Here is a 24,780-nt window from a genome sequence, read left to right as displayed (position 1 = left end):
AAGCTGCTTCTCTTGACTTTTTTATCAGGATTGTGTTGAGATTCTATGCTCATCTTATTCTGTGCATGAATTTATTTCATTGGTTTCACTTGACAGATAACCATGGACCTCACTCTGCAGTCATTTCCCTTTTGCTTGTTTTCACAACTAATCTAAAAAATTCAGGAACAGATGTTTTCAGTAAGTGTTAAGTTGAATTAAATCTTAGTTTTAGAAAATATATGTTTTATTTCAATGGGAAGATTTATGCAACTCCTGGCCTTTCATCTCCTGAAAATTTTGTTTGTTTTGTTTTTTTTAAAGTGAATGTAGCTTTCTGGTGAGATTTTTGTAGAATCTAAAAAGCTGATACAGAATTCATCCATGTACTTTAAGCCTGACAGTCTGATAGCCATACAAAAGAAAAAAAATCCAAAGATAATCATAGCATAAATAGTACGATTCTTAGATTTGTAAAAGAACAGCAATAATGCTTTTTCCCTTGTTCAGGAATTAGAATGATGTTTGATATAAACATACTAGTATCTAGAAGTCTCCTTGGACTAGATGTGGTTTTGTTGCCACTAAGGTATCTCAGTATTTAACAAGCAGTTATTTTACCTGCATGTAAAAGATGCAGTAAGTGTAGAAGATGTGTTCTTTCCCAAAACTTTGGGTTCTTTCCCAAAACTTTCTGGAAGGGAGAGGGATGAGCTAAATGTCTTTGAGTTCAACTTTTAGAGTTGTGGGGGGGTTGGGGTGTTTAGAAGTCTTTCCTCCCTCAGATTTTGGAAGTTGCTGCTTTTTGTTTATCTTGTCTAAGTTATTTCTTTTTCATATTAACTTGGGCCTTTGAATAAGTGGTTTATTTAATAGAAATCTGAATAAATACATAAAGACTTTTTATGTAAAATATGCTTATGATACAAAATCCTGAAATTAAACTAACTTAATTTTGGGAAATCCTGACAGATGCTTTGTTTGTTTTGAATCAGGCTAGTTTATGGAAACCTAATTAGCTTGGAAAGTTAAGAAAATTTAATCAGAACAATTAAAGAATATTAAAAAGAAAAACCCCAGTTGTTTTGTGCAAAGCTATCTACAGCATTGCTGACCCCAGACATTTAAATACCACAAATTGGGATCCAAATGTTTCCTACGTTTTTAATACATTTAGGATTTTTTTTTTTTTTTTTAAATCATCCATGTTTTGTACTTTTAGATCAGGGACAGGCAATTATTTCAGCTGGAGGGCTGCTTACTGAGTTTTGGCAAGTTGTCGAGGGGGGCTGCAAAGTAGCCGCGCCCCTTGACAGGTGCTCCGCCTCCTGGTCACCATCTTGGGACCAGAAGTCCCACCCCCTAACCCTTGATTTTTGCCACCAGAAGTCCCTCCCCTTCCCCTGGAAATACTCCTTTCAGCAAGGGGGTTTGCCATCTCGGAACCACAAAAATACCAAATTTATTCGAAAAAAATTAAACATCTACTACAACATTCATTAATTTAATTAAAAATATATATTTTTGTCCTAATTTACATGCGTTTGCTTGGTTGTATAATAGCTTAAAATGAAGTCTCACTCTTGTATATTGTGTGGTGGGTATAGGTATGTGGAGGTTTGTCGGGGAGGTTGCGGGTGTGTGTGTGGAGGTTTGTGGGGGATAGATATGTGTGGGTGTGTATGTGGGATGTGGGTGGAGATGAGGTTCGGGGGGGGGCTTTGAGTGTGTGGGGTGGAGGGTGGCTAGGGTCTGTTGTAGCATGTGTTGGGGGGAGGGTTTGCCCATAGCCCCCAACACAGCAGGTGGAGCCCCGGCCAGCGCTCCTGCAAGCCTGGGCTGTGTGCTCCTGCCACTCCTCCCCCCCCAGTGACATGGGCTCTGTGCTCCTGCTCACTGCCACCACTTCCCCCTACTGTCTGCCACTGCTGCCCTTCTCCTGCCCCTTCTCCATCCCCACTCCACCCCCACTTGCCACTCCAGCACCACATTCCTGCTGCATGGCTGAGACCACAGGATGCAGCGGGAGCCGCATGGAGGCAGGTGACAATTGCAGAGGTTGGGCCAGCTCCTGCTGAATCCTGTGGTCTAGTGATGTAGCCAGTAACTGTGTGGTACTGTAGTGGCTAATGGGCAGGCAGAGGGTGGGGAGGAGTGGCAGCAGTGGGCAGGGAAGCAGGGAAATGGGGCACCAGGCAGGGGGAGAGTGGCAGTGACGGGGCACACGAGTGCAGGAACAGCTGGGCAGGAGCGTGGGGCCCGCACTGGTGCACCAGGGCCAGTGCTAGCAGGGGCCTAGGGCAGGGTGGCAGGAGCACGGGGCCTGGGTTGACAGGCTAAAGCTTTAAGAAAAACATCAAATTTTATTAAAGCTGGAGGTAAAATTGTGAGAAATGCCTCATTTGGACTAACAGTGCTTAGAATTGAATTTCTGTGGTATATCTCTAAGGGTATAAATTGATGTTGAATTTGTAGCAAGATCAAATGTGTCCTTGCACAGATGATCTGCTTAATTAACATCTGCAAGCATTGCTGGGGCTGTTGTCCTACAGGGTTGGGCCACTACTGCTCCCAGGGCTTCAGGGACTTGATCCTGCTCAGTGGCAGTGTTATATGCAAGAATTCGGGTTTTCCATTTGCTGTGGGAAAGGGGAAACATGGGTTCCAGCTTGCAAGGGGCTGGGGGTGCCACAGGTATGTGGCCCTGGCCAGGAGTACAGCACCAGGCAGCAATAGAGGTAATTTGGGGGGAATAGGTCACATGGGACGGGGAGGAGTGGGGCACATGCCCTCTACATTTGTGTGACCACAGTGAAGTGCGGGGCTGCAGCCTGGCTGTCTCTGGTCCAGCAAGTGGGACCCAGCACAGGAGGGCAGAGCAGGGCAGGAAGGCTTGGTGCTGTTGCCATGAGGTCAGCGCCAGCCATGCCACATGGTGAGGCACCCCCTGCCTGCTTGGCAGCAGCAGGGGCAGCGGCGTGAAATTTTGCTTGCCCCTCCACCCCCACGCTGCTGCTGGACTAGCAGTGGGCACCTCAACATGGTGGCTTAGGTGGCATGGGGTCTCGTGGTGGTAGCACCAAGCCTCCTTGTCCCTGCTTGGCCCTCCCATGTTGGTTCCACCTGTTGGGCCATGGAGATCCTTAGGGGAGAGCAGCAGGGCAGGGCACCCCGAGCCTCGCAGCAGGCAGTCCTCATCCTCCCCCTGCCCCCCATGGGTGCTATTCCAGCCATGCTGCTGCAGTAGGGTGTGGTAGGGGGCAGGAATCTGCCATGCTTGCAGCAGCTGGGGCACCTTCTGGTTGGCTGTGGCTGGTGCCCTCAAGCCAGGGTGCAGACAGGATGGTCCTGTAGCCCTGGCAGCTGGAGGCCCCTTCTGGCAGGGCTGGGGGCTGCGGGTCAGGAGTGAGGGGTACCATCAGGACTGGAACTGTGGAAGGCTGTGGATTGGGAGTGTGGGGCACTGACAGGGCTGTGAGGGCTGTGGCTTGGGAGTGAGGTGCAATGGCATGGGCAAGGGCAAGGCACCGGTGTATCAGGGCTGCTCACTGCTACAAAGCAGCTGGGAGGACAGCTGCAGCTAGACCTGTGTCCTGATGCATGAAGGGGGCAAGGGGAACTCTAATTTTTTCACGATAAACCCCCCAAAAATGCAGGTAATTAATTTTACTATAACGATTGAGGCACTAGTAGCCTTCCAAGTTGCTTTAAAATGTTAAATATATCAATAAAACATTGTGTTCAACTGGCATATAGATATATAGATATAATAAAAGCCTTTGTCTGTCTGTCTGTATGTTTGTCCATAAAGCTCCTGGCCAACTGTACACACGCCCCTGAGAGGGTGTTTCAATTGGCTGTGAGGGCCCGGAGCGTTATGGATGGCTAATGCGCTGCCCCCCAACAGCAGCCGGCAGGGAGGGGGAAGTGGTGGGGAAGAGGGGAGAGAGGGGAGCAGGAAAGGGAAGGGGCGGTTTCTGGTGGCAGCACCCCTGTGCCGTTGCTGCCGCACTCCCCCTGCTGCCACCACCACTGCCCGGCCCCGACAACAGCCAGCAGAGAGGGGGAGGTGGGGGGGGTGTTGCTTGTCGCCAGGTGCAAACTCCCCTCCCCACTGTTCATAGCAGCAGCAGCAGCGTGGGGTGGGGCTCACAGGGCTGGAAAGTCTTAGCTACAAAAACAGAGGTTTTTTGTTTTTCTTTGTTTGTTTGTTTGGATTTTTTTTGTGTGTGTGGAAAGTTACGCTCTTAGAAGTAGAGAGAGATAGTTAGCTGTGTGAGTCTGAAGTCAGTAAGGAGGTAAGGAAGAGCTGCACCTTATGGACCAGGGGTGGGCAATTATTTTCGCTGGAGAGCCACTTAAATGAGTTTTGGTGAGCTGTTGAGGGCTGCATAGGTGGCCCCACCCCTTGACAGTTTCCCTGCCCTCTGGCTGCCAGATTGGGACCAGAAGTCCTGCCCCTAACCCCTGGCTTTTGCCACTGGAAATCCTGCCCCCCACCCCAGGGGAATACTTCTTTTGGGAGGGGAGGGTTACTGTCTTGGAACCAGAAAAGACCAAATCATACACTAAAAGTCAAACACCTACTTTAACCTTTTAATTTTATTACAAAAATATTTGATGATTTGTGTTTGCATACTTTATATACAGGTGATTGCATAATAACTCAAAAATAGTCTTGCTCTTGTATATGATGTGTGGAGGGTGTGTGTGTCAGGGGGTGTGGCTGTGTGTGGGGGGGGCATAGGATGTGTTGGAGTGTGTGTATATGTAGGGGCAGGGTGTGGGTGTGAGGGAGGGTGGAGGGGTGTGGGGACCCCCCACACAGTGCCCAGTCCCTATTGCCAGCAGCAGTAGCAGGCAGGGGCACTCATGCCCGGTGTTGACACCCAGCAGTGCACAGTTCTGGCCAGTGCTGCGTGTTGGGGTGAGGAGTGCAGCCTGCCTTTTATTGGAGGGGCTCCATGTGGCATGCCTTCAGCTCTTGCACTCGCGTATCACCAGCTGCCTTCCCCACCCCCTGCTGTGCAAGTCCCAGGACTCCATGGGGAAGCAGGGGCCAGGGCTCCCCTCCACTTCTGGTGTAGTCCCAGGACCTGCGTGGCAAGGGGCAGGAAAGGAAGTTGGCTCCAGTGCCAGGCTTTCCTTGGTGGCACATGTATGGGAGTTGCAGGCGCACCACTCAGAGCCCCCATGATAGAAGTGGGCTGAGCAGGCTGCGCTCCTCGCCCCCCATGCACATCGTTGGCCAGAGCTGCACGCCACTGAGCACCAGTGCCTGTGCAGGGCATGAGCCACCTGCTGCTGCTGCTGGCAGTGGAGGCTGTGTACCATGTGGAGGAGCTTGTGAGGGGTCTTCCCCACCTTCCCTCACACCCACAGCCTGCCCAGCCAAGCTCTGTGCTCTCACTGCCCACCCCCGAGCATCAGCTGCGTGCTGCCGTCTGCCCCAGCCCCACGCTCCCTGCCCTTACCCAGCTGCAGCTCATCCCTGCCACTTCCCTACCTGCTGCCTGGAGCAAGAAGGACTCTAGAGAAGCAAAGCAGGTCCTCTGGTGGTTGCAGCAACGGCAGCTGCAACCCTGCCTGGATGCTGCTGCTGTCAGGGCTGGGCCCTTCTGCCCACAAGGGTGGGAGTGAGGCACAATAGTGTATGTTGCGGGTATGTATGCTTGAGTGCTTCACTTGCACCCTTGTGAGCAGAAGGGCTGGATGGGGTACAGTTTGTTGGTGAGCACCTGTGGGCTGGATGAAAGTGCCTGGTGGACTGGATCTGGCCCTCAGGCCACAGTTTGCCCACTAGGCCTGTGCAAGGTGGCAAGTATTTGATTCTGATTCGGCTGATTCAGAGGGGCAGTGATTCAATTCAGTGATTCGAGTCGCTGTCCTGATTCGATTAGGCTGAATCAGATTAAAAGATTTAGCCCTGATTTGGAGATTCGGCCATAGACTAAACAGGCAGCAGTCTTCGACCATGCTGGACAAGCTGCCCAGCTGGGGCATGGGACTTGGGGAGGCGGGTTTCTGCCACTGCACACTAGAATGCACCTCTGGTCCAGGAGGGCATGGGAGTGGGCATGTGCCCCTGGATGTGCACAGGGTGGGCTGGGCTGGGCCCTGTTCCAGGCGGGTGGTGGAAGGCACTGGGAGTGTGGGCTATGCCCTCCCGCTGTTTGTCCAGCCAGGGCAGGGGGCGATGTGGGCACAGCAATGCTGGGAGCCAGGCTATGCCTTGCTGCCACTTGCCCAGCTGGGGCGGGGGGTGGGTGAAGCAGGCGCAGCTTGCTCCTGGAGCACAGCCTGGCCCAGCCCAGCTCACCCCGTGCAGATCTGGGGGCACACGCCTTCTCCCATGCCCGCTTGGACCAACAGCGTGCAGTGGCAGGAGCCCCCCTTCCCTGAGTCCTGTGTCCCCCCTGCTCAGACTGGGCAGCTTGTCTCAGCCCCAGTCCCAATCCCTCCCTTGCTGTAGGATCGTTGATCTCCTCCAAATCAAATCAGCTACCACAGCTTCGCACAGCCCTATTGCCCACCCCTGCTATAGACTAATTGAATCAAAGAAGAGGGGGTGTACCTGAGCTTTTCTATAAGCTATTTTACTTTTAAAATAGTGCTGTGATATTGAAGGAACAATAATACTATTTAAATAGTTAAGATCCTTACTGCTGAGAGAATTAAAATTTCTTTCCATTACCTTCAGTGGCTCTTGGATCAGCCCCTGAAAGTTTTGCACATCTGGGATGCAGTTAACATCCTAGATTAGTAGCGAGTAGAAACCAGTTTCATCAAATGCAAATTTTGTGATTTAGGTCAAGTGATTTGGTGCTAGGTATCTATACCACAAAATTACTGACATTTTAAAGGTAAAGGCGCCTCTATGAGCATCTTAGTTGAGAGGCAATAATTTGAATACATATGGTAAACTTAATTTCCATTAACCTGGGCGTTTCCTCTTCATCTTGGTATAGGGGCATTGTCTAGGCAATGTGAGGAAATTTGTTCAGCTGATGATTTATGCTGTTCTTAAATAAGCAAAGTATCTTGAATGTCTTTAGTACTAATAAATATAAGCCACACTTCTTTTATCCTTACTATAGAGTAAATACAAACTGCATATTCTCTGCAATAACAAAAATAATTATAAATTTCATTTGGAAAGATGGGCAAAAATCATCATGTAAATCAGTTGCTAATTATTTCTTAAAACTTCTTCAAACTTTTCTGGTGCTGGATGCTGCATAGGATCCTGAATAGAATAGACTTTGACTGGAGACAGAACAGTTATACCAGTATTTAACTAAACTAGTACAAGCTATCCCAATCTGTCCACTTCTGTACTAATATAAATGAACAAATAACAGTGGTGTAACTAGGGGTGGAGGGGCGATAGGGGCAACTGCTCTGGGTGCTATCTCGGGGGACAGGGAGGGCAAAAAAGTAGCTGCTGCTGGCAGCTGTGTGTTTGTAATTGCCAAATGAAGTCACCACTTGTGCTTTGCGTTTGGCACCTGTCTGCTTCCCTATGCTTCTGGATAATTGCATAACAGTTAAATTGGACAGCTGCATGCATTTTTCTCTATGGTGAGTACTCTTTCCCCCATTTTTAAAGCAATTTAAAGTTTTACCTTTCCACAGATTTAGTCTGTAAGGCTGTTGTTGTGCTAGTCAAAATGGCAGATGACCCCCTTCTCCTTCCACCACTGCTTGGCCGTGAAGGCTACTTTTTGTGTGTCCCTGACCTTCTCTGCCAATCAGTGGTGAGGGGCGGAGCCACACAAGGCAACCCTTGAGAGGCGGGGCCACCAGGGCCTTTCAGCTAATCAGCGACAGGAGGGTGTGGGGCTTCCTGTGAGAAACCCATAAAAATGGTGGCAGGCACTGCAGTCAGCCTGCAAAATCGCCGATATACTGCCTCAATTTTTGGTAGTTCCCTACTTATAAATTTTATTTTGCTACCATGCCTTATGATTTATAGCTACTGTATTCTTGCTTTAAACTTGAGAGTGAGTCGCACCTAAACCCAGCACTCTTTCCTGCCTATGCAGGGGGTCGGACTCGATGATCTATTGAGGTCCCTTCCGACCCTAACATCTATGAATCTATGAATCACACCTGCATGTTTGGGGTAGGTGAATGAACTATGAAGAGACTTACTGATACAGAAATCTTGCTGGAGCTAGAACTGCGTCAGAAGAAGTGCAGTGGTTCAGCACACTGGGCCTGAAGTCCAGGGGCCTGCTGACTGTCCAAGAGAGTGTGCTTGACCAGTGTTGTCACTGCTTTGGTTAATGTGTGTTGAATGAGAGGGTAATCTGCCGCCCTGACCCCTTAGCCTGGGAAGTTTGCTGCTTCCTGGGAGCCAGAATCCGAGACATTGCAGAAAAGATCCCTGAGTTGCTCCAGCCCACTATCCACTACCCTATGCTCCTTATTCATGTGGGCACCAATCACACGGCTCGGAGCACTCCCAGCCAGGTCATGAGGTGCGCTACGGGGATTTGGAAGTGGGGCTAAAGGGTCTGGGGGTGCAGGTGGTAGTTTCTTTGATCTTCCCAGTCTCGGGCTACGGGCTGAGGAGGGAGAGGAGGATTCAGGTAGTTAACCAAAGACTGCAGCACTGATGTCATCGGGAAGGCTTTGGCTTCCATGACCACAGTCCGCTCTTTGACAGGCAGCGAGCTGCTGGGAAGGGATGGCCTCCACCTCTTTCCACTGGGGAGGAGGCTCTTCTCAGCCAGACTGGCTGACCTGCTCTACTGGGCTTTAAACTAAGCCCACCAGGGGACAGAGGAACCACCGCCACTGCTGGCCCACTAAGCAACCCTTGCAAAGCCAGCAGGCCAAGGCATTTAAGGGATCCCACCCCTGCCCCAGCCCTGGAACAATCTGTAGGCAAGGCAAGGGCCCCCAAGGGGACACTTGCCTGCCTATACACAAATGCCAGGAGCTTAGGGAATAAACAGGAGGAACTTGTCCTCCTGCTAAATGCAAATAACTATGATGTCATAAGGATAACGGAGACCTGGTGGGACTCCACCCATGACTGGACCACAGGTATAAACGGCTATACCCTGTACAGAAGGGATTGAGTGGACAAAAGGGGGCGGGGTGTAGCTGTCTATGTCGAGGAAAGCTATGTGTCCAGGCAAGCTGACATTGGCACCCACGGTGGATGACTTGAGACTCTCTGGGTTAAAATCCGTGGGGAACACGGCAGGGGGGATACTATGGTGGGAGTCTACTACAGACCCCCTACCCAGGGTCAAGACCTTGACCAGAAGTTGGCCAGGGAATTGGCTGAGGCCGCGTGCTCCCGGTGTATGGTTGCCATGGGAGACTTCAACTACCCAGACATCTCGTGGGAGGAGCACTCAGCCAAATCTGAGCGGTCGCAAAGCTTTCTCTCGTGCGTGGATGAGCTCTATCTGACGCAGGAAGTCTATGGGCTGACGAGAAGTAAAGCACTGCTTGATCTGGTACTGGCAACTGGGGATGACCTAATTGACGACCTAATGATCAAAGGGAAGCTGGGTGACTGTGACCACGAGCTGATCACCTTCACCATCTGCCATAAAGCTGGCAAGTCAGTCAGTAATACAGAAGTCCTCAACTTTAGGAAAGCTGACTTTGACAAGCTAAGGAGGCTCGTCAGTGAGGCCCTGAAGGACTGCAACCCAAAGGGGAGGGGAGTTCAGGACGAGTGGTTGCTCATCAAGGGAGCAGTCCTGTACGCGCAAGCAAAATCTATCCCATCTCAGAGGAAAGGCAGCAAAAGGGTACAGCAGCCCCCTTGGCTCTCCAGAGAACTAGCAGACCTCCTGCGTCTTAAAAGAAAGACCTACAAAGGATGGAGGACTGGAACCACCACTGAGGAGGAATACTCTGCACTGGTCCGGACTGGCAGAGAGCAAACCAGGAAAGCCAAGGCTGTGACAGAATTCCAGTTAGCTACAAATATCAAGGACAATAAAAAGTCCTTTTTTAGATCTGTGAGGAGCTGGAGGAAAAGCAAGGGCAACATTGGACCCCTGCTAAACCAGATGGGACAACTGACAATCAATGCCCATGAAAAAGCAAACTTGCTAAATGGGTACTTTGCGTCAGTTTTTCGCCAGTCCCATGGGACGCCCCTGCCCACTATGGGTCAGGGAGGCCTGCGTGAGGGAGATTCCTTACCCTCCATCGAAGCTGACCTTGTGAAGGAACACCTTGAGAGGCTGGATACCTTCAAGTCAGCCGGCCCTGACGGTTTACACCCCAGGGTATTCAAGGAGCTGGCGAGCATCATAGCTCAGCCCCTGGCACGGATCTTTGAGAACTCCTGGCGCTCTGGTGAAGTGCCCAAAGATTGGAAGAAGGCCAATGTGGTGCCTATCTTCAAAAAAGAGAGGAAAGTAGATCCGGCAAACTACAGGCCCATCAGCCCTCACCTCTATCCTGGGGAATGTCTTGGAAAAGATAATCAAAGAGGCCATCCTTAGCAGACTAGCTGACGGCAATATCCTGAGGGATACCCAGCACGGGTTTGTTGCAGGTGGGTCTTGCTTGACCAATCTCATTTCCTTTTATGACCTGGTGACTTATCACCTGGACAGGGGGAAGCGATTGACATCATATATCTTGCCTTTAAAAAAGCTGTTGATCTGGTATCCCATGTTCACCTCTTGGCAAAACTGGCTAACTGCAGCCTCGTCCTCACCACGATCCTCTGGTTGGGGAATTGGCTCCACGGTGTGACCCAGAGGGTGGTGGTTGAGGTAGCCAATCGTCGTGGTGCACAGTGACCAGTGGGATCCCTCAAGGCTCTGTTCTAGGGCCTATACTTTTTAACGTCTTTATCAATGATGTACACATGTAGACAGAAGCAGTCTTGCCAAGTTTGCTGACAACACCAAACTCTGGGATAAAGCATTCACACCTGAGGACAGGAGGGTGATCCAGGCAGATCTTGACAGGCTCAGGAAATGGGCGGACGAGAACCTGATGGTGTTTAACACTGAAAAATGCAAGGTTCACCACCTTGGAAGGAAAAACCTGCAGCATGCTTATAGGCTTGGCGGTGCTATGCTGGTTAGTACTATAGATGAAAGGGACTTGGGGGTCATGATTGAACATGAGCCTTCAATGTGATGCTGCGGCTAGTAAAACGAGCAAAACACTGGCTTGCATCCACAGATACTTCTCAAGCAAATCCCGGGACGTCATTCTCCCATTGTACTCGGTCTTGGTGAGGCCGCAGCTGGAGTACTGCATCCAGTTTTGGGCTCCACAATTAAAAAAGGATGTGGAGAAGCTTGAGAGAGTGCAGAGGAGAGCCACGTGCATGATCAGAGAGGTCAGGAAAACAGACCTTATGATGAGAGGCTGAGAGCCATGAGACTCTTTAGCCTGGAAAAGCACAGGCTCAGGGGCAATCTGGTGGCCACCTATAAGTTTATCAGGGGTGTTCGCCAGGATCTGGGGGAACATCTGTTCACCAGAGTGCCCTAACGGATGACAAGATCGAACAGTCACGAACTCTGCCGAGACCGATTCAGGCTGGACATAAGGAAGAACTTCTTTACTGTCCGAGCCCCCAAGGTTTGGTTATAGACTGCTGCTGGAGGTGGTTCAAGCACCCACTTTGAACGCCTTCAAGACACATTTGGATGCTTATCTTGCTGGGATCCTATGACCCCAGCTGACTTCCTGCCCTTGGGGCAGGGGGCTGGACTCGATGATCCTCCAGGGTCCCTTCCAATCCTAGTGTCTATGAATCTATGAAATGTACAGGTACATGATTCATAGCCTTCTATAACAACAAGACACTCTCATAAAACTGACTCCCTCATAATCTGCCAAATCTTAAAATTCACGTATAGGAACCTTGATTTTTTTTTTTTTAGAGGTTGCTTACCCTTAATACAGTTTGCCAGCTGTTGTGTGTGTTTATCTTAATCTCCATTCAAAAAACATAGTTCATTTTCATGCCAAAAAGTGATCTTAAAGAATGACATAACATGCTAATAATTACTGGGAAATCCTGAGTTAAGGCTGAAACTACTTCATCACCATTTTCATGTAGATATTTATAGAACAAAATACCCAGTGGTCTCTTAATTGTGACTTAAAAACAATTTTAAAAGATTGTGCTAATCCCCTTCTGTTTGCTTGTATTCTTTCCCCACCCCTCAATGTTTAAACACAGATATTTTGTGAATATTTTCAGTTTGTTTTCATTGAGGATTTAATTGACTAAGTTACAGAATAGTGACATCTTACAAAGACAAAATACAGTGCAGTAGGTATTATGAAATGCAGAAATAGATCTGTGAATCAATAGAGAATGGTTTCTCCAATCAGAAACTTTGCTGAATGGAAGTGGATCAAATTAATATTTTCTTACTTTGAATGGTAGGTAGACAGGAATTGTTTCTTAGCGGTTGTTGCGATCCAGTGTAAGGACAGATCTTTAGTATTCTACTCTTGCTTTAAAAAACCCCAAAACATGTCTTGGTTTGTGAGGGGAAATATGCATTCATACCAGCCTGATGGTTGAAGTATTCAGTACAAAAATTAAAAACTTTTCCTGTATAAATCAGGCTATACAGGAAACCTTTGTTTTCAAGAAGAGCTATTTAGCTAGTACCTAATTACATGTGTTTTAACTTTTTCCAACTTTATTTTTGCTTACCACACACTTGTTTCCTCAGCTAGACTGATGAATGTAACTTTTTGCAGCTGGTAGCCATTGTGACTCGCTATCAGACTTGTTTGAATGTGCTTAAATAACTGCCTGCTGTCTGCATAAACCACATGATGCACATATCCATTTACACCAGGTGCCTAACTTACATTAATCCGGAGAATAAGAGACAAGAGTCCCATTCTGAACTTGTGATCTTTGGGTGTTAGTGCAACTGCTGATACTAGGTAGTACTTGGCTATGGCTGTGCTTTTTTATTTCCACGCAAAATTGTAGTGGTTTGAGTTATATCCTCTTTTTACAGTATTCCTGAAGCATAAACAAGAACAGATTTAAATAAAAGCAAGATTTTGAGAGAAATGAATGTCAACCACCAAAAACATTTGGACCACAGAAAAGAATGTGACTGGAAGGAACATTTTTCCAGAAAACTTTACTCAAAGCCAACAAAAAGAGAGAAAATTTTTAAATAATCAGATCCCAAAGGCGCTATATTTAATTTTTGAAGGGGCGAATGATGCCTTAAAAGGTTGTGAAATGATGTTTACTAATGAAATATTTAAATCATATGTTTTAGGGTGATAATAAGCATACTAATGACAGGCAACCTATAATTTACCATAATGGACTTTACTAGATGAGTATCTTGTAAAACTGTCCTTGTGATGAACAGCAGCACTTACTCAGACTAAAAATAATAGCAGGACCATGTATACTGGATCCCAGGAGGTTATTGGTGTTTTTGTAGACAGCAGACAGGAGAAAAAGGCATTTTGTCCTTTTTACCCCAAGTAATCCCACTGGAAAATTAAACATGTGCTATGAATTGATAGCGACCCATGCCAGGTTACCTCCCTAAAGAGGGCTGCTGCAAGCACTGTTGCTACATTTCTTGGACAGCAGTTTGATAGCCTGTGTGCCTGATGGATAGTTTATGCTGTACGCTACTGTGGAACACTGTGCTACTGTCTGCCCCCGGAGACTGCAAGTGAGGTGTGCCACAAATAACTGGGAGCAACAGCTACTTTAACCCTTCTAGAGAATCTAGGCTAAACCTTGAATACCTGGAAATGTAGCTTAAACCTGTGTGTTCACCTAAGGTTTGGTTTTGTTTTAAAGGCTGGCTACTGTATAACAATGTAGTTTCTTTTGTCTTGCTGTAGATTTGTGCTGGACATCGGATAAAAATACATTAAGTGGTATATTAGTGAGAAACATTTAGAGAAACCACGAACCCTTTTTAATGGACCACCCTATCCAGTTTCTGTTCTTTTAAGGAAGTTTTTCCTATTCATGACTCATTTCACTCTTTGGCTAACATCAAGGGAAATGGAATAACGATTAAGCAAAGGAATGTATCGTTTTTTTTCTGGTTTTGTCTTTTTTCAAAATCTTTATGAATTTTCTGTATAGTCTTGTGTAAATATATATGGCTGTAGAAGCTTGACAGCTCTGACAAGGTAAAAAGTACACTGTTAATACCTGCTTCTTAGTAATTTTTAAAAAATGTTCCCTTTGGTTCTTCAGGCTAATGTTTTGCTGGATAGACCAGACTCCTTCTCCAGTTAAAATGACATGCTCCAGGCAGCCAATTACACAGAACTGTTAAGTGAAATTAATGAGATCACCCTTAGATTACACTTTGTGTTTTATTTTCATTTTATAGGTCTGTATGAGCTGCTAGCTGCATTGCCAGCCCAGCTGCAGCCACATGTGGACAGCCAGGAAGACCTGACCTTCCTCTGGGATATGTTTGGTGAAAAAAGCCTTCATTCACTGGTAAAGGTAAACCACATTTAAGTTAGAATATCTCTGAGAAGAGCATATGGAAAAATGTTTTGAGCGCCATCTAGTAAACCAGTGATCAAAGTGTTGCTCACTGAAAACAAAACAGTCTTGTTTTAACTAACTGCTTCTTTCAGGGGTGGAAGTTGTTAAATAAGATTCTACCAAAAATACATAGATGACTTCATTTAATAGTGATGTTCTGGCACTGTAATACTAATGCAGCAAACATATGTTGTTTGCCCTTGTTTAGAAAGAGAGAGTACAAAATAGTAGCAGGAAATCTGAGACTTCTTTATGGTCAACATTCAAGACCTGGAGTTTAGCTTAAACAAATAAATGTTCCCAGCAAAAATTAGAAGGAATATATTTTCTGAGGTCAAGTATGGCAACAGTTCAGTAGCCACATTAATTTAAAATAATTTCCTTTAACAAAGTCAACTGAAATTCTAGTAATCTGTTTCTTTTATTGGCTTGCCTCCACTGAAAATTGTGTTTTGCATATAAATATATTGAACTAAAGTATGACTAAAATAAGTTTGGAAGAATGTTTCAGTAACGTGTCTTGCTATGAAAAGGATCAGCAACCAGAATCAAAGCAATGCCATGGGATTATGGAAAGCAACCCTAATAATGTTCAAATTGCTCCATAGCAGTAAAATGGGACCAGTCAGCTGGTTAGAAATGTTTTGCTCCTACAACACTGTGTGTGCTTTGAGCCTGTAAAACAAGGCTAACTTGAGCTGTAAGAAAATTCCAAGATCTCAGCTGAGTCAGTAGGTGATAGTAATTCATACCACAAATAAATCCAGACTTGCACATAATTTTACAAAATTTGTTACATTTGTCAATCATTAGTCAAGGGAAGGCTTAAGACTGAAGTAACAGTCAAAGTGTATTAACTTACTGTCCCCCTGTGATGAGACAAAATTGAGGAAATCCTGATAGGTACCATTGTACTTAAATACTTCATAGTAGTAATGAATTAATACTTCAGAACAATTCCCAAAGGTGTGATCTAAGGTGTTCTGTATTAGGCTTAATGATGTTGAAAGCGTTACCACAGACGCAAATTTGCCTGTTATGAATTTATGGAAGTGGCACAGCTGTTGGCTTAGCCAGCATAGCTCAGAGGGGTGGAGTGGGGTAATGAAACTTGATAAAAGTAGAATTGCCTCCAAAAATAGTACAAATTGGCCACATTACTACCCTGAAGAATAGCTACTGGATGGTAATTGTTTGCACATAATCAGTAAAAGTAATTTTCATTACCCCAGTATACAAAGGAATAAAGTGGGTAAGCAGGAATGACTGCTCTGAGCATTCACAATTAATGAGTTTGGCTTTAAAAATCAGTTTTGTTGTTTTCAAGATCAACTTTGAGTTCTTTTTTTAGCTTATTATTTTTGAACTCTTAGGGCACATATGAGTCATATTTATAAGTTTCTGTCTACAGTGAATTTAAAATAAAAGCTAAGTCTCTCACTGAATTGCTGGACTCCAAGAGCTGGGGCTTTAGGGAAAAACAATATAAAAGTATGTCAAGCTGGCAGTGTTGGATATAATAACGGAGGCACTGCAAAACTTTGGATTTTTCTGTAACATTTGAGTGTTTCAGTAGTTAAGGAAAATACAAAGGAAGCTTTTTTTGACTAAGGTTTTCAGGCAGAAAACTTCTCTAATGACCCTAAAGAAAGGAAAATCTGTTAACAGTATAAGGATGGAAACAATTTTTATATCAATATTTGGTCAAGATTATTTTCAACTTTTAGCAGAGAGCTCTTATCTTAATTTCATCTGCTAATGGAAATAACAGCACAAAACGGTAAGGAACAGTGTTTAAATGTCATCACTCTTACTTGCCCTAATGGCTCCACTGTCAGTGCCCACATAATTTTCCAATTGTTGAATTCAGGAGTTAAGCAGATCCAAGACTTGCTACTACTTCACTGTACCTGGTCAAGTGGCGATTGGGATGAGTTAAAAGGTTGAGCTGCAAACTGGTTTGGCAGTAATATGTCTATTTAATAATAAAATAAAGTATCCATAACTAAACTAATTCAGAGAGGGAACTGGGAATAAATAGTAGGGCTGATCAAAGAGGAAGAACAGTGTTAAGTGAAGTAACAAAGTTTCAAACTCTGCTGTAAATAAATTTATAACTAGACATTTCAGAATGTTTTGCAAAAAAAACAGGTGGGTGTCTACTCAACCCCAAATTGCCAGTCCTTGGTGACTAAATTGCTCATCTAGAACGTGCTCTGAATCGGGCAGGCTCCTTCCGGCTCCCCATAAGTTGCTATTCTGGAGTGGAACTCTCTAATTTTGACTATGCTATACTTGAAAAATCAGGTTGTCAGAAACTTTGTCAGAAGATGTACTGTTTTCAGAAAATGTTTTGGCTTCAGTGATTCAACATTTTATTACAGAAAGATATTGCATGTTGTACTGAAAAAATTCTGCCTAGCTTTTGCAGGTAGGGGAACTGCTTTGAATCTTGAGCCTTCCAGAATTGGGGATTTGTGTGACTTGAAACCTGTTGACAGTCGCATTTAAACCATAGAGATTCATTGTATCCCAGGAAATTTTAGGTATGTTTTGTTCCCGAAAGCTGATCTATTGCTGTTCTCCCCCACTTCTGTTACTTACAGTATATTATTTCTGTATAGAAATCTAGAGATTTTGTAATTTGTAAGTGCAAAAGAGGGATCACTTTGATTGTGTTGTCTGACTTCCTCCATTGCAAGGCAGATAAACCTTACATAGATATGTATCAAGCCCAAAATTTCATTATCTTCAATTTTTTGGCTTTATAATAGCTTTAAGAAAGGTATCCAGTGTTATATAAAATTTTGGGGCATGTAGCATATTACTGACTGTTTGTCATAGAAGCAGATATCCTCTCCAGCCGTTACTGTTTTGCTGTTCTTGAGTTTCGGAAGTGCTTTGCATTAAGGTCTGGAACGTAATTTGAGGGGCCAGGTTTACAGTAGTAGCCTTTAATGTCCACTCTATTTTGTACAGACAAATGTATGCAATTCAAGAGACAGGAAGAGACTTGCATTTTAAAGCAGAGATGCCTGGACCAGGTTACCTTTTGGTACTGGTGTGATTTTTCTCTTAAATCTTTCCACACAGAAAGAGTTTGGAAGAGAAGGCTGTTAATAATAAAGATCTTCATAATCCTGTCCTGTACTTATTAAGGGATACAGTTCTGTTTTCTAGAAAAATGCTTGCTCTTGCCATTAGGGGTAAACAGGCAGGCAGCAGTTTGTAGTACCTTCTCCATTGAGAAGTTGATGACTTTTTTTTGCTTAAGGGTATATGGCTTAAAAAGCGTCAATAAATAACAAACTAACTTTAAAAATTGTGTTCTACTGTGTTTATCTGTTATGCATATAAAGGTAACTATAATATTTTCTGTAAGGATGTATGCTTTTAACTATGATTTACTATACTGGCTCTCTTTTTAAAAATACTTGTCTTGGAGCTCCCTCCATTCATTACTATTGGATAAAAATCTCTTCTTTGTAAACTTGGACCAGCATAAGCTGTTCTAAGAAGTCAGAAATGGAAAAGTTGTATTAGATCATCCATCCCCTTGCAAATACTGGACTGCTCTCTACAGTACATTCCTGCTGCAGTACAACCAGCAAAAACTGATGCAACTGTTCATTCCGAGGGGAAAAAAAAAGGAGGAGGAATAGGAATTAGTTTATTTCAATTTTGGGTTTTAAAGCACATGGCAGAGAGTCTGTTGCTGACAGTCTAGACCAAAACTAGTTGAGGACATTGAATGTTTGGGTTTGTCATCCTCTTTTTCACTGAGCTGATTATTTTCTCATCTGATTACTTACTCAAGTTTTGTGAGAGACTTTCATTTTATTATTTCCACGTACTGCGGAAAATAGTGTCTTGTATATGGACTTGTAGAAAAATCTTCTTAAGAGATGATCTCCATAATTAGATTAGTAAGTTAATGGCAACCCAATACAATACATTCAAATACAGGGTCAAGAATTTGAGTAACTGAAGTTAGAGTAGTTTTTTCCTCATCTTTCTTATATTAAAATCATTAAATTACATTATATTCTATCTTGGTCATATGCATTCCACCATATAGTTACTGAGCATAAACATTGGTATTGCTGTTGTGTTAGCGTTGATGCATGAATCCTATATATATCTCAGTTGCTGCAGCCACACCTCTCAGAACACACTGGCTGCTCCTTCAGCCACTCCAACAACACAGCAGCCATCACCCAGGCACTTGCCAGACATGCTGCTAAAACACAGAGGAGAGATATTAGCTACTCTGAGGCCTCACTTGCTCTGTACTCAGTCTCACCCCTGGCTGCTCCTCCAGCCACTTGATCCGAATAGGAAGTCCTCACAGTGGAGACCCTCCTCAGTCATACATGCAGGTGTTCCTCATTCGAATCTTCAATGACTGTGCCCGGCGAGGGCGAACTGGGCACTTAGAGCCTCTCTACCTGGGATGGATCTTCCTTTTGCTTGTCTGCCACGTTTTGATGGCGTAAGAAAGCTGGGAGGTTCCTCTGGAAATGGAATGCCTCTCCACCCTCAGGCTGGCTTGGTGCAAGGGTGAGTGGCTTGGGGCTCTGCTTCCCCTACACCCTGTCTACTCACCAATCAAAATAGTCGCCACACCAATCAGGTACTTGGTCACCACACAGGCTTGACTTAATCTGTTGCACCCCTCCTGGGCTTGGATTAACTCTCTTTCCTGCTTAGTTCAAAGTCTGGGGTAAGTGGCTGAAGCTGCCCTGCTTTGGCTGTCCCTTTTAAAAGGAGGGTAAGTCTGTGGCCACCGCCTCTCTCCACCAGGCCTCCTTGGGTCACACCGGGGTACTCCCTTCTGGGCTGACCCCACTTCCATGGGCAATACAATTACAGAGTAAAAGAAAACCAAAAACTTAAAAAATACTCCAGTGTCTGGCATGGTGCCACCCAGGGAATGCGACTCGCATGTCCAAGGTTCCGTCTTGTGGGCTCACTCTTGCAGTGGGTCTCACCGGCCACGCTCTGCGGCTCCACTGCCGGTCTTCAGGGGTCGAGGTGCTCCCAGCTCTCCCACGTCCTGGCTTGGGCGTGTTCTCTCAGCATCCTCTCCAGCTTCTTCCAGGTTTGCAAGGACGCTTGTTTCAGCCTGTGTTGCCCTTGCTTCTGCACTGCCAGGGCTTGCTGATGCCCCGGACACTCTTTTATGATTGCATAAGCAGCATGGTCTCCAACATGTAAGGAAAGCTTTCTTCTAAAGTGCAGTGGAGATGCCACACGTGTCTCAACTCCTCAGGCTTGGGTCGCTGTGGGGAAGGTGAACAACCCTTCAGCCTGTCCCAGGCTTTGCTCCCCTGGTAGTCGGGGTGTATTGGCAGGGAATCCCCCCCTGCTCTTGGGATCCCTGGGAGCCTTGTCGCCCAGCGCAGCAACAGTGACCATCAAACAAACCAACACACACGGTGGCAATCTCATGTCCCACACACGGTTGCCCCAGGCACAGGTTCAAACACTTTTTGTAACCTCACTTGACTACCACCTGCTAGTTGGTCACACAGCTTATCACATGTCCATGCACATGATGCTCATGCCCCTTTCACACAGGATGCTTCTATGCACATGACACAGCTGTATTGCTCAGGTAAATGTAACACTTTACTGCTTAGGCTTCCTGCCAAAGCCAGTTATGCAATGACTGCATTGGGCATGCTTGGCCCTCAGAACGGGGCCATTATCTCAGTGAAGATGAAAAGTTTCCCTTTGGAACCTTCCACTACAGGCCAGGGGCATGGAGGCTTCTAGCCCACATGAGAACAGCATTGGCTTAGAAAGATGCTAGGGTGAAAATCTGCAGATCTTCACGAGGTAAAGATACTAGACGCAATTAAATGGGAATTTGGACCTCTTACTACTTTCTTGATTTCTCAAGAGAAATGTCAAGGAAATACTCTAGGTAAAATATAAGCTGAGTAGAACAGTACACAAAAGGCTGTTATCATAAGGATATTTCAAAGCAAAACTAACAGTAGTTTGTGGATCATGGTTGGTATTTCTCCAGTAATTGAGACCACATATGAGCATTACATTTCTACCAGAAGAATTGCTGCTCTCCCCATAGAAACATGCGGTGTACAAACATTTATTCAATTTTTCTTTCAGATGAGACATGTTTCCTCAGGGAGATGTTCCAGGTGGACACTCAGCAGACTTTTCTCTCACAAGAATGATGAATACCTGTACATTCAGTGGAGTAATACTCTTCGCTTTTTTCCCAGGCTGGGAAATACCCAGTCTGGGGAATGAATGGAGGAAGCGGGGTATAATTTTCCCTGCTGCTCTATGCCTCCTGGACCAGTCTAGGAGGGGACTGAAGAACCTGCCAGAGCTCCCTGGGTCTCCTCCAAACCGGGCATTGCCTTGTTTAGGAAATGAGTGGGAGGCTTGGCTCTGCTGTTTTCTCCCACTTCACTCCTGGTGAGCCAGGTGGAGCAGGTCTACAGGCCAGATCCAGTCTGTTGGCTGTATATGTGACACTTCTGCTTTAAAAGGAAATGGTGGCTTCAGGAGCCATTTTGAAGAAACACAATGATGATCATGTTATGATAATGTGGGTACTGCCTTTGCTAGAGATAATTGGATAGTTTTATCCAGTTTGCCTGCAGAGAAGCCAAAGAGCAGAGGTTAAAGCAAGTCAGTGGCAGTATCAAGAATAGAAACAGTCTGTTAACTCCCATTTGTATTCCTGGCTCAAATTATAACTTTATTCAAAGTACTTGCAATGTCATCTGTGCAAAGAGCAATTTGTTTAGGGTATAGGTTGCCAGCTTTCAGTCATATTTTAATTTGATTTTCTTAATTTATTAGCTATAACTCACCAATCTCAGTTGGTACTTCTGATAAGTAGAAAGGAGGAGGTTTTTTTTACATTAAAACTCAGTATCTTCCAGAGAAACTTAGACTCTTTATGGCATCTGCTTCAGGTTTAAGGTTGATACTTCTGGTGGGGGGGGTTATTTGATTTTTTTTTGGGTGGTTTAAACCGTCTTTTATTTGATTCTAAAACAAATTCAGTCGTCTTCTTAGGGGAAGACATTTAAATTTTGGAGTTAACAAGTATTCCTTCTTCCTTGGTGTTTTAGATATTGGATGGCCCTTTATTAAGGCCGCTACTAGGGAAAAAATCTGAAAAAAATAGGTTTATGATGTCTGCCAAATCCATCTTTCTAATTGTGCTTATTGATTTTTGACAGAGATTGCAACCTGCAATGCTTGTATGACAACGGTGATGTAACTAGTTGGCTGAATGTAGCTTCAGCTTTTTTTTAAATTTCACTGTGTATTTAAAAAAACAGCTTTAACAAATACATAGCTATTTGCTGCACTACTGATTTATATTTAACACTGGTATCCCTGCTTTAAATAATTTGAGTTATAATGTTATTTGTATTATAGCAAATGAGCAATTATATTATTACTAAGATCAAGTGCTTATATATTAGCAGGTTATGGGGGCATATAAATGGCTTTAATTAGGAATAAATCATCCTGATTACCTGAGTTGGAGTTCCATTTTTAAAAATATTATTTATATATTTAAATATATAGTTGTACCTTACCACTTAACCAAGTGTGTCTAATCTTTTTGTGCGTCTAATCATTTCCCTCCTCCCTACCCCCTCAAAGCAAAACATTTTTCCATAAGTTTTTATTCTGACATCTTCAAGTACTTTCCTCTGTGCTTTGGGTTGTAGGAAATAAGATGACTGAGTCACTTAATTAACTTCCAATGTATGGCTAATTCTGTTGAAACAAGAAATATAAGCAAGTGCTTAGAGCTTTGTTTGAAGTACAGTTTTTAAACTTGCACTGTACTCAGTAGTGGAAAATAAATAGTAAAGTGTATTCTTTAAAAAAAGTAGTTTACTTAGAGACACTCACAGGCAGAGTGAGGATCAGCCCATCACTCTTACAGTTTTGCAATTAAAATACCCTTGCTCCTTCTAGTTATTTGCTAGACTAACTTTCTTGTTAGGCACTGATGAGCGAAGCTTTTATTTTTAATATATTCCTTATTATTTAGTTACCAACATTAAGTTTCATTGAGTTTTTTATAGGTTTTTAACATGCAACTTGTCACAAGATCATAGTGTTCAGACTCTATTACAACACTGAATTAACAGGCTTTGTTAACTTCATCTGTATTTAATATAATTGGTGATGGACCATGACCGCAGATTCTGTCAGATGCACCTTTTGAGATGCACTCCTGGGTGCTCTTGCACCTTCAGGGTTACCCTTCAGCCCCAAATCCTGCTTCACCATCTTTTGCTTGATCACTGAGTACAAATTGAGATCACCTTTCTGATCACTGACACCTCAGCTTTTCCCACCTCATCCAGGTCTTGATGGCTTTTAGCAGAGAGGATTTTGCCAGCTATGGGTTTCATACCCTTGTCTGGTCATGTACTCAGAAATTTTAGATCTCTGCCTCCCTTTTGTAGAAGATGGCTGCCTGTATGGTCAGTTTCTTTGAAACTGTGCTTACCACTGACAATAGTAAGTTATAGAAGATAGCATGAAGATTTTAACAAAAACGAGCAGACACAAGAAATCGATAACCAACTGTTGAAATACAAAGATATAAGAATAAACAAACAGAAGACAATATCAGAATGATGATTTTTACCTTATACTGTACCTGCATCTTAGCCCTAACGTCTCAGAATGCATCCTCCACATCTCAGCAGGTTAGAAAGCACCTGCTATCTCTGACCTTCCTGTCAGGGCTTTCTGCAACTTTTCCTGTATGCCAGCATACCTAACTCATTCGGTATGCTTGGGAAGAATAAAGACAACCACTTGCTGTCATGGCAAAGCTTAAGTTGGGTTTCTTACATGGTTTCTTATCTGCCCATTTTACATGCATTATCCATTGGATTCCTGGGGAGTACATATTATGCACACAACTTCTTCCCCATCAAAGGCGTATCTGTGTACCAAGGCAGGGCAGATTTGCACCTTATAGACTAGGGATGTCAAACTTTTCCCCAGCTAGATGCAGGCCACAGGGGCTCCTCCCAGGCTGGATCTGTGGGGCTGCATTAGGGTGGCAGCATGGGGCAGGGATTGGATGGCTGCTCAGACATATGTTCAGTCAGCAAGGAGCCAGAGGCATGTGACAGCGTGCAGCTCTGGCACAATAGCAGCACAGAGCTGCACTGGGGCAGAGGCATGGAGCCTGGAACCATGGGCATACAGTGGCACAGACATTGACACGACTATGGAAACAGTACCCCAGCACTATGCCACCACCCAAACATGGTTTTGTGCTGCTGCATGACCCTGGCTCCAGACTGCCCAAATGTAGCTGTGCTGGCACACACCTGTGGCTCTATACTGCCACACATCCCTGGCATTGCCAACCAGCCAGAGTTCCACAGTGCCACCTGAAGGTGGCTACACACCCTTGGCTCTGTGCCACTGCCCAGTGATGCAAAGCTCTGGCCAAGGGGCTGCCAGTGATGGTCATGTTCATTAGGGCCCAGGGACCACAAATTCTGTGGGTCAGGTCTGCTCCAAGTGCAGGTGTGATGCCCTTATTAGAGACCAAGTCAGAGCATAACTTTTTGTAAGCAGTGGGCTTACTTCCTCAGATGCTGAGTACCAAACCAGAAGTCATTTTATATCTAATTATGACCAGGAGAATAATGATATCCTTTCAGACATATCTGAAAGATACCATTTCTCACTTAATTTCCCCACTGAGAAATGCCCTTCCTTGGAATTAGCCTGTTCCTGGGTTATATTCTTTGCTGCAGTTCTCTCCTTATAAAACATTAATTCATCATTATCTAGAAAGGCCTGGCCTGTGTGCTTCCAGCCACCTCTGCAAGGGCCTAGTTGACTGGTTGTTAAACATACCCCTGTCGGATGCTAATTCTGTGATTATTTCTCTGTCATTCAGGCTTTGATCCTTTCCCAGGTATGAAACTTATTGTTTAAAGAGAAACAAGGTGTCAAACTTACTGTTTAACTGTGGATGCTTCCTCAGCCTGATGAAGGGTGTTTACACCTGAAAGCTTGCAAAGATTTTTTGCAACTATTTAAGTTGGTCTAACAAAAGATATCAGATTCACCCAAAGAACCTTGTCTGCCTATGTCCTTAGACCAACAGGGTTACAACCTATACCCCTTGTTTAAAGAGTAACACCTAAATATCGTTGTCATGTTATGGGGGTGTAGGTTGTAGCCATGTTGGTCTAAGGACATAGGCAGACAAGGTTCTTTGGGTGAATCTGATATCTTTTATT

At 44.8% G+C, this 24,780-nt stretch overlaps 1 protein-coding gene across 7 annotated transcripts in view; it reads left to right on the top strand.

Annotated features, from left to right (window-relative positions):
- Positions 1–24,780, top strand: part of MPP7 (MAGUK p55 scaffold protein 7) — a 277,171-nt gene that overhangs the window by 99,046 nt on the left and 153,345 nt on the right. For 5 of the 7 annotated variants that reach the window (XM_059729113.1, XM_014609084.3, XM_006263073.4 and 2 more), the window contains one exon: positions 14,331–14,449. The exons of 1 other annotated variant lie outside the window; for it this stretch is intronic. In XM_059729113.1, coding sequence (XP_059585096.1) covers positions 14,331–14,449 — 119 coding nt within the window. The remainder of the gene's footprint in view (positions 1–14,330; positions 14,450–24,780) is intronic. One more of the 7 variants, XM_059729112.1, reaches the window with a different exon arrangement.

This window comes from Alligator mississippiensis, chromosome 5 (assembly GCF_030867095.1).
Source record: "Alligator mississippiensis isolate rAllMis1 chromosome 5, rAllMis1, whole genome shotgun sequence".
Classification (NCBI taxonomy): Eukaryota; Metazoa; Chordata; order Crocodylia; family Alligatoridae; genus Alligator; species Alligator mississippiensis.
The sequence above is the reverse complement of the archived record's forward strand: the minus strand, read 5'-3'. Positions and strand labels throughout refer to the sequence as shown.